The sequence below is a fragment of the Siniperca chuatsi genome, linkage group LG5 (assembly GCF_020085105.1).
Source record: "Siniperca chuatsi isolate FFG_IHB_CAS linkage group LG5, ASM2008510v1, whole genome shotgun sequence".
Classification (NCBI taxonomy): domain Eukaryota; kingdom Metazoa; phylum Chordata; class Actinopteri; order Centrarchiformes; family Sinipercidae; genus Siniperca; species Siniperca chuatsi.
This window is the reverse complement of record NC_058046.1, coordinates 14,608,895-14,619,273: the sequence shown is the minus strand read 5'-3', so window position 1 is coordinate 14,619,273 and position 10,379 is coordinate 14,608,895. Positions and strand designations below refer to the sequence as shown.

Below are 10,379 nucleotides of genomic sequence, written 5' to 3'. Positions count from 1 at the left end.
AGCTTCTATTTCCAAAATCTGCCGCTGTTTGTCTTTTAGTAATTCAAGTTGAGGTATTTGTTACAGGACATATAGCTAGAAATGTAACAATAATGATGAGTGAGAATCATACTCATCTGCACATTTAACATCTCTCCTAACTTCTTTCTAACTTCTCTGTTCATTACTTTCTACAAGTCACAGTGTATAGTTAAAGGAAGATAAGACTGACAGTGTAAAAAAAATCTGGAGTTCTTCACAGATTTTGATAGTGTGTTAAAATATCTATTACCCTTGAATTCACTGTCTGGCCAACAGCCACTACAAAGCAAAACTACAATGAAAGAAGATCACTGGGGTTACAGTGTGTAGTGGCCACATTTATTTGTTTCATTAACCTTGTCAAAGCATATTTCACAGTACATATGAAAGAGAAAATCACTACAGGTCACTACAGTACGAGTTTTTGAATACAGAAAAGGAGCCATTCTAAAGTGTTCAACACAAAGAAAAGCACAAAAAACAAAAGGATGACATTTTCAGAAGGGAGATAACTTTTCTTTTGTCAATTTATTTTACATTTCCTAACCAAGCTAGCAGCATGGCTCTAGGGATGGCAGTGTTTAACAGTCAGTTGATTCACTTTGAGCCAAAGTGAAATATCTCAAAAACTATTGGATGGATTACCATGAAATGTTATACAGAAATTCATGGTCCCCTGACAATGTATCCTAATGACTTTGGTGGTCCTCTGACTTTTCCTCTAGTGTTATCATGCGGTTCACATTCATGAGTTTGAGTAAAATGTCTCAGCAACTGTTGGAATTTGGTTCAGACATTCACAACTCAGAATAAATTGTAATTCATTTTTCATCTAGCACTATCATCGAGTTAAAATTTAATTTGTCCAGTATTTTGGTTTATGACGAAATACCTGCAAAACGAATGACATTCCCATCAGTCAGTCTGTGCTTTGTGTTTAGTGCCAATTAACAAATGTTAGCATGTTGACACGCTGAACTAAGATGGCAAACATAAAATGTTGTACCTGCTAAACATTAACATTTTAACATTGTCATTGTGAGCATGTTAACATGCTGGTGTTAACATTTAGCTCAAAGCACCACTGTGCCTGAGTACAGAGCCACTAGCATGGCTGTAGGCTCAGAAAACATCACAGGTGACTCATCAAATCTGGCACAACAGAGTCATCTGAACAAACACATGTAGACAAACTCCTACGTTTATCCAGCTAAACACTGCAACTCACGCTGCTGCAAGGATGCAATGTAACTGTCCATCAGATGCAAAGCCAAAAGGATACCTATGCCGTATGGCATGATGCAGCGTCTTGATCACAGGGGCCAGAATGTCACAAGTTTTTCCCTGAAAGAATAAAGGCTGCAATGTGACGTGTGCTTTCCTGTCAAGTCGGTGACATCATTTGGGCTGGATAATCAACACTGGCAACAGCAGTAATTCTACACCTGAAAAAGCAGCCTTTCAAGCTGGCTGTGAACATGACAGCTTCTTTTTTTCTTTTTTCATGTGGGCATGCCGTTTCAGTCGAGTCAGTGGGGAGGAAGTGATAAAGTTGCAGTAAGATGACTACATCAAAAGCCTTTAACCTGCTCTAACAGAACGCGCAAGTGATGTACAAAGAGGAGCTGGGGTCAAAAAGAATGATTTAAAAGATGCGGCGGGTGAAAGATGAGCTTGATTTCTTGTTTAATGGTGACTAGTAGGGAGCAAAGTAAAGTCTGAAAACCCACAACACAGTGAATGTTGGCTACGTTTGCTTGTGTTTAGAGAGGCTTCTATGGAAACCTTCTAAATGGAGGTACTATAGGAGGGATGATTCACCAGTTTGGAGGTGATCATGGCATTAGGAGAGTTGTTAGGAACACTATCGGTAAAGAAACCCCTGCCCATGGGGTGAACTGTCACATATATCTTTAAATTCTTTTACTCAGACCACTAAATGGATATCCTGTGGGGAATCGGGGTGGTGAGTATTTAGATCCCCAAATTAAGAGAGTTCCTCGTGAGTATCTGGTCTCAAGTGTGTATTATAAATATATATACAATGAGGAACAAGCCAGAGTTACTTTCAGGCTAAACCTTAATTATCCTCTATAGTCAAATTCTGAACATTGGTGGTCATAATGGTGATGACAGACGATTATTAGGATATAGAGCCCTCTAATTTAACTGAGGGTGTGTCCAAACTGATCAGTAAGTGAATTATAAAGACATGTCTGACCTGTGGGTGTGTAGACATAGATGTTTGACAAAGATAGTGAAGTCCAGATGAGTAGAAAGTGGTAAAACGCCCAGAGTCACCTACTGTACTGCACACACAGCCCATAATTCCCAGCTACGCCCGTCATGTGCATGCCAAAGACAATCAGTCCCGAGCTGCTGCCATCGTGGCTGCTCACTCACAGGGTGAGAAAAGGTCCTGGCTTTGCTTGGCTTGAGGTAAGCAGCAGCATCATAAATTCAATTTTGAAATAACAGAATCCAGGATATCCTGTGGTTAACCACCAAGGAACAGATATCCGATTGTCTAACCAAAAGGAGAACCCACGCCTGTAATCCTGTCGGCTCTGATAGATGGAATATGGAAGTTTGAGTAGATTTTATGAAAACAAGAGTGACTCCAGATGCCCTTTGATGTGAGGAAAATCACTGATTTAGTTTGCAGAGTTGATTCTTGAAAGCATTTGTTTGGCAAGTTCGTACACTTGCACACTTTTATTTTGTAATACATCTCACAGCACTGTCAGTACAATACAAATGATTCGTGTGTGTCATGAAACCAGCCGCTGTTTGGATACCAGGTGAAACTTCAGCGGCGGTGCAGGCCCAGCCCCGACTACACAATGTAGACATCCTTAGAGATGGCCTGTGTTTACTGCCGGGTTGTCAGGGAGTCCTCACAGTCAGGCAATAAGGAAGGGGATTATTTGCTTTGGCTGTGGAAGAAGGCTCTAATCAGGTCACTGTGACATGCGGACACACTATTTGTCCTCCTCGCCACCCAACTCTCTCCATCCCTGCGTAGTTTCTGTTCACCTTTCAGCTCCTCACCTAGGGTCTTCCTGTTATGTTTTACAAACAGCTTTTCAGGTTGTAAAACATGTCTGAGTGAATGGTTTGCGGTGAATGGCAGCATGAATGACTACCAACTCGAATGACTGCTCAGTAATACACTTTTTATGTATTTGCTGTACATTAATCAGAACAAAATGGCTTAAAACTTCTGTCTTCATGCACACTCCAAAAACCTTTAACAAATGTCTCTCACACTAAAATCTTGACAGGCTCCATGTGTAATTGTTTTCTCTCTCATGTGCTCTTCCATTGTCTTCCCAGCGACCCAGCACATAAAAAAAGAGGGCAAGATAAAGTAGATCGCTCAGGTTGTGGGGGATTGTCATGTCTAATTGCCACATCATCTCCCTTATCTGATCTTGCAAGGCTGCTATTGTAATGAAACACCAGCGGAGATGAGCCAGGAAAGGTGAAGATTACACAGCATGAGCCATTCATGGCACAATCCATCCCTTCATTGCACTGGGTTTTCCACACTCTCAGTCCAGGAAGTATAGTGGGGCATGTGAGGGCTGGATGTGGGCTGGAGGAGGACGGCAGGATTGCTGAGGTAACCACTCTGATAAGTGATGCACCTCTGCACTGCATTGTGCATTGTGCTTTGACAAGACAACCCCGTTGTGAGGACGCACTGTAAAGATGCAACAAAGGCTGATTATGTTCTGAATGGGAAAGCTCAGGTTCCAGCCTGTCAATGATTTAGCGTGTCAGGAAGATTTCAGCAAGTGTGGATTTCACACCTCTTCAAATAACTATTATTAATGATGAATACATTATTTTATCAGGTCAGTTTTGTTTGTGACAAGGCTAAATCAGTGTCCTGCATGCCTTTGGTGCACTCAGATATTGCCCACAGCTTTTTAAAGGCAAACACTGTGAATCTTTATGCTGCCCTTTAGTGCCCTGCCATGGTTTCACAAGGTATTGCAGTATTTAATTTTTTCACATTTTTTGACAACTGAAAGTGTCTCTTAATTATTATTTTTGCTTTTAAAACTGAAAACTGATACCTGCTGCTACATTTTCAAATAACAGAAGACAAACCCTCTTTGTTATTTCTAAACTACATTTGAAATTAATCTCAAAATCACTTTCCCGAAAAGTAAGGGGGTTTTGCATTGACTTAAGTTATTTAATGTCCAAATGTGCTCTAGATACAGTATGTGGGTCTGGAGCAGATGTCTGATGCATTTTTTTATGTTCCAGTTGAGATTAAAGAAGGAATTAGCGGTTGAATTTAATGGAAAGTAACAGCAATGGTTTGAATTATGGTTTGGACTGAATGATGGGTATTGCTCATGTCTATTAAGCTGAGGTTTGTTTACGGACACAACAAAGCTACATGTAAGACAAGTGATGGAGGCCTCTCACTCTCATTCTGCCAAAAGGCATCCTTTTAATGACATATAAAATAGTGTGTTAAGTAATAAGAGGTGATTTACTGTCTGTTTTATGTGATGTAGTTGACACTCTACTGTGTGTTCTGAGTGATGACAGCTCACATCAGCTGTGGTGCTTCATTTCTTTGCTTGTCTCAGGCAGGAAGGCATTTTTTGTTTGGTCCCTCACAGTCTTAAGGAAAGTCATGATGCCAGAGCCACCGGTGCCCCTCTCTTCTAATGCTGTGGGTGCTCTGCTGATCATCTCCCCCTCTAAGTCCTGGCTCTGGTTACGAAGTTGTCGGGCACGGGAAGCAGGTACAGTGATGAAACGGCTGACGACATTGATGTGGTTTCCCCGCAAAGCCAACAGTTTTGTGACACATTGCTGAAAGGCCTGGTTTAGCCGCTTGCTGGCCTGCTGCTGGACAAAACTCTTAAGGGAGGGTTGCAAAGAGATGTCCTGGATCAGCTGCTTGTGAGCAGGTGGCATGTAGTTCCTCATGCGGGTTAGAAAGGCACCTACATAAGGGCAGTATCACAATAAGTTTTTCCCATTCCTCTCTGGCATAATCAATCAAAGGAAAACATTTGTCATCTTACCACTTTTTGCTTTATGTTTGACTCCCAAAAGTTCATCAAAGCAGTGCAGCAGACTGCTCTGTGCAGCGCTCCCACCTGAGTACTCCATTGGTTCTGTCTGGACCCCTTCATAAACCAGCCCCTTTGGCATACAGGGGTTGTCTTTCCACCTATGCATGTTTACGTGGACACAAACACACACACACATTTCAAAAACATGTTTCACTTTACAAATAAATGACTAATAAGTCAAATAAAAACAAAGAGTACCCAGACAGGTAGATCCTCATAATGCCATAGAAGACCGAAGGCTCCACATACACTTAAGAAAAAAAACATGAATTAAATATACTTGTTGATAGGCAAATAAATAATTTTAAGTTATGTTTGAGTGATTACCATGCATCAGTTTGAGTGCATCTGTCATGTCCTGTAATGACTGGCTGATGTCCTCCAGGGCTCTGGCCACAGCCTCAGTGTCACCACTCCTGACACCATTAATCACAATGGGAATGTTCTGCAACACAGGTCCAGTTACAATGGCTTTGTCTGAAATTTGCTCGATTTAATTGTCGTTTGAAGGGGACTTTTATAGTTTTCACTCAGATACTGAGATACGATTATTCCTTAGACTGTTTTTTCAGAAGTACATATGGCATGAATTGACTTATTTTTGAATATATGTTCACCCTCAGAGCAGGGACTGCTGCCAGCTCCACCAGAAGAGTAACCATAAAGAAACCTCGGACACTGTCTCCACCTGGGAGGCTGACCAGCAGCTCCAGGTTCCTGCATGATGCAAGTAAAACAATAACCATTGCACACATCAGATTATTATGGTACATTATGGTACCTTATGTGTAATAGACCAGAATTCAAGTGAAAATGCACTTACTCCATGTCAAAAGGCCTGGCACAGGGGACATAAAAATGAACATGAAAAAGAAAGAGAACAGATTTATACCTATCACTTGTTCAGGAGACAACTAAACCACATGCAAAAGATAACTGGCCTTACCCCTCTGGATCCTTCTTCCTCCAGTTAGCCAGTACAGCATCTGCATGGGTGAGAATTGGGGGAAGTCCTAAGCGCTGTGACACCTCCCAGTATGGGACGGCCAGGTTATGTGGCAGCATCTTAAAGGAAGATTATTGAAGATGGAAAGTAATTCATAGAAATTGTAGATTGTAGACCAACTGATAGCAGTCAGGGACATACATAGAGAAGGAAAAAGTCAATATGATAAAAAGAAAAATTGAATCGCACAACGATACCTCAACTGTGTTGTTCTCTCCCTCCTGCCAGGCGTAGCCCATGGTCATCACGCTGAGGGCCAGGTGGGCCAGCCTTAACTCCCGGTGTTTCTGCAGAAACTGGCTGCTCAGCAGTGGCATCTGGACAGATGGAGTATCAACACTGAACCACACCTCCATAAACATGGGAGTTGTCCTTGTCAGTTTATTGTCCTCACTTACCTTATTGATGTGGAAGCGCAACTCATGAGTGTGCACAAGCTCTGGGACTCGCAGGGCAATATCCATCCATGGCTGGTAGTAAGGTGGAAGCTCCTCCTTTGAAAGTCAAGTTGGAGCACCGTGTGCATCATAAGAAAATGTTGATGGCAAATGCAAATAAAACAGAACAGTGCACAGATGTGAAGGTGCAAAATGATGGAAAAATCTAAGACATTTTCATTTCGACTTTTAAGGCCTCTTACCTAAATTTGCATTTCATTGTTTTATGTTGCTACATGCACTGACCCTGGACTGGAGTGTTTAAATAAAATGGGAATAAAGTTCATTACACAAAGCAAACAGAAACAATGCCAAATTTTGACTTCCCTCAGTCAATCAATACCACCAGCCAGGGGTTCACAGTTTTATAACAGCTACACTATGAGCACCATTTTCATTTCATGTAAATTATATTTAGTTTCAGTTAAATGACTGCCTATGTAAGATTCAGTATGGCAATTTTTCACTTAAATTCATGTTTTGAATACCTTTCACTGAGACTGAGGTTCCCTGACAATCAGATATTTCATTATGACAGCTTGTGTATAAGGCAAAATGTAAAAACTGTAAAAAGTAAACTCATCCACTGGGCTTTTCTCTTACCAGAGGATCAGGGAGGATGAAGCCAAGCTCCTCAGAGACATGGTAGGAGTCCAGAGAGAAATGAGATTTGGAGGCAGATTCAGAAGCAGCCATAGAGAAAGTGACAGAAACCCACAGAAAGCAACGATCCTCTGACTATCAAGTGGTTCAAGAGACCCCAGACTGTCTGGATTCCAGCACAGAGTTCACTTTACAGCTATTGTCAACAATATTTACAATTGCTTACACAACACTTATCCCTCACTGCTATTGCACAACTCTAAGTTAAGTTTAGCAAATGAGTACCTATGCTTCACTTTGTGAATCATTAAGTAGAGGACGTTCACCGTTATCATGTCTTGTCATCATTTAACCAGCTCCTGTTGAATTATACTACTGTGCAGATGTATTCTTTTACTTTTCTCATGCATTATAAAAACATGTTAAGTATCAATTGTGTGTACAGTACATTATAAGACTGTAGATAAGATTTTCCACACCATGTATGTGAAATATTGCACTGTTAGATCAATACTTTTTCAATTTATCAGGCAGGTATGAATGTGAAACAATGCTGCATTTCTAAAAATAGAATTACATTAGTTTAGACAACTTCCTCATTCTTAAATTCAGCGAAAAGTGGCTGGAAGACCAAAAGATTGAAAAACAAAACTTGAATTCTGAGAACACAAGCGAAAACAAAATACCAAAGGTTATCTCCACATCCAGTCCTATGTCCTCCTCTCTGTCCACATACTGACTCCAAATTCAGAGTTTCATTTATGTCTCATTGTTATTATTATATATTTATCATTATTATATTATTTATAATTATGTTTTACTTACTTACGAATAAAAATATTTGTATTCATATTTTGATTCTGTTCTTACAAGCACTTTACAGTTACATCGCTTCCACATATCACAGTTATTTCTTTTGTCCTATTGACTGACTGCTTTAAAGTTAGTAGAAGACCATCACTAACAACACAATCACTACATGTTATCATATTATTATGTATTATATGTCGTAGTACAATCCATTGGTTCATTTTCCATTTATTTTTATTTTGAAGGAAATTGTTTCACCCTTTGCTCTGTTTTAATGTCTGCTTATCTTGTGGCTCAGTATTAAAGAGAGGATTAAGGAAATGTAGACTGTCAGCCTCACCTGGTGGAGCAGACTGAACATCGCAGGAGTTACAGTAAAACAGGCTATACATAAATATAAATGAAGAGTGAGTCAGTATCACTCCTGTATCCTCCAGAACAACACTGACATGCGGTGTCCACTTAGACAAGTAATTTAATAAAATATAAATGCAATAGGATATACATTTGTAAAAGCATTTTCACAGAAAAATGCATGTGTGAAACAAGTGCCAAACAAGCTTTGGCATTAATTTCTAAATTAATTTCTAAAATTTGCAAGTAGAAAGGTCAACTGTAATTTGATCCTCTTGATCCTGAAACAAAGTTAAGATGTACAAACAGTGGATTGCATTGTTAGACTGTCTAATGTAAATGACGTAGTTCAGGGCAACACAAAGTGATGGAGGTAAAAGATAAACCAAGAGAGAATGAGAATTTGATTTATTGTGGATTTAAGGCCTTTCATAAACTGCATCATCTGAGGCTGTGAGGACAGAGTTACTGAATCAAACTGGAGTGGAAATAACTATAACTATATATATTTTACACTGGAAACCTCCCACAGTCTGCGCACTATGGCTGTCAGAACTGCATTGCCCCAAAGTGCCAAACAATAACTAAACTGAATGCCAATAAGAGACACTGATGTGTGTTTCAACACTATTAAAGGCAAGAAATAAGCCATTCACCTAATCAACACTGTCCTACTAATTGTGTTAACTGATGGCTAATGTGTGATAACCATGAAAAAGCTGAATCTAATGCATACCATGTAGATTGAACTCAGTAAGTTGCTCAATAATTGTAAGGTGGCATTGACTGAGTTCTTTTCAGGTTTACTAAACACACATTTTTAGTACTATCACAAAAACAGAGATTTATAGTGACTTAATCAGTCTGAATTACCTTGTTGGTCTTAAATATGGAGTAAAAAGCTACAAGCACAGAAGCATTATTACCCAAAACAGTAATATGAGATTTTGGTAATATGCAAGAAATAACATTTAATGATAAAAGAGAATAATGTAACTGCCCTGTGATACTGTAATTTGGTGAGGAAAAGGATCCACTTATGGATGTTGATTACAATCTGTCGGCCAGTTTCATGTAATATATTTGAATCTATAATCAAAGATCTACTGCAGAACATCAAATGCTGTATTAAAGAGATGATGAACCCTGATGATGTCATCAGGGTTATCTCACCACTATTTTTTTAACAGAAAGGCAGCAGAATACTGGGGACATGGAGTTTGAAAGGCATTTACCAGACAGGGAGGGTCTAACAGAGGTGCTATTGTTTGCATCATGGGAAGTATGGGATTGATTATTTCTGGAACTTGACCTATAGGAATTAGAAGTCAAAATATCTTGGCCTCTGCTTAAATTTTTTACCATTCTTTCAAAAATCTGACACTGTAATATTTGTGTCAACTCCCCCAGCTTTATGTAAGTGCAATGCTAAATTACTGGAGTGAAAGAGCAACAAAACTAAAAAAAGGGCATCAATCAGATTTATATTATCTATGCTCATAATATTTTCATGTATTAGACATTTATATGTGCAAATTTACAATTATAAATAAACTGTTCTATATAATTCCACATTTAGTTATTGAATACTTTTCTCCAAACCCAGTCAGTGAGTCAAATGATAGAGTTTGTCTTGATCACTAGTGACAGATCAGAGGAACTCATGCAGAGTCATGGAGCCAAGGGAGTTAATTTGGTACAGCTGATTATTTATATAAAGCTCAACAGCTATGATGACTAATGCATTTTTTTTCTTTTTACAGTGCTCTTGAATGATACAATGATACATGGATCCAAACTTGTTTTTTGTGTGCCAGCCATCTGATTCCTTTTTTTAAATTGAATTTGTTTCATGTATCTGCCATACATGCAACCACTATGTGTGTATAGGCTATATACTGTATGCACAAATTCATTTCTCTGGATGAGCCCCACCTGTCCCAAGTGAACATCTAGACCCGCCCCTGGATACAAATGCTTAAGGGAGCTGATCGTTCATGTTGTAGTGCAATACTGTGCACGCTTTATTTAACCCAGCCT

At 39.4% G+C, this 10,379-nt stretch overlaps 1 protein-coding gene across 1 annotated transcript; it reads right to left on the bottom strand.

The window, feature by feature from the left end:
- Positions 1-4,463: 4,463 nt before the first annotated feature.
- Positions 4,464-7,361, bottom strand: ido1 (indoleamine 2,3-dioxygenase 1). The gene is made up of 10 exons (XM_044197995.1): positions 7,176-7,361; positions 6,534-6,629; positions 6,333-6,452; positions 6,076-6,194; positions 5,953-5,967; positions 5,747-5,846; positions 5,457-5,574; positions 5,328-5,379; positions 5,079-5,227; positions 4,464-4,997 (listed from the first exon to the last, which is right to left on the bottom strand). Exons 1-10 carry the CDS (start codon positions 7,266-7,268, stop codon positions 4,600-4,602), a joined length of 1,260 nt encoding a protein of 419 aa, XP_044053930.1. The 5' UTR covers positions 7,269-7,361; the 3' UTR covers positions 4,464-4,599.
- Between the last annotated feature and the right edge of the window lie 3,018 nt (positions 7,362-10,379).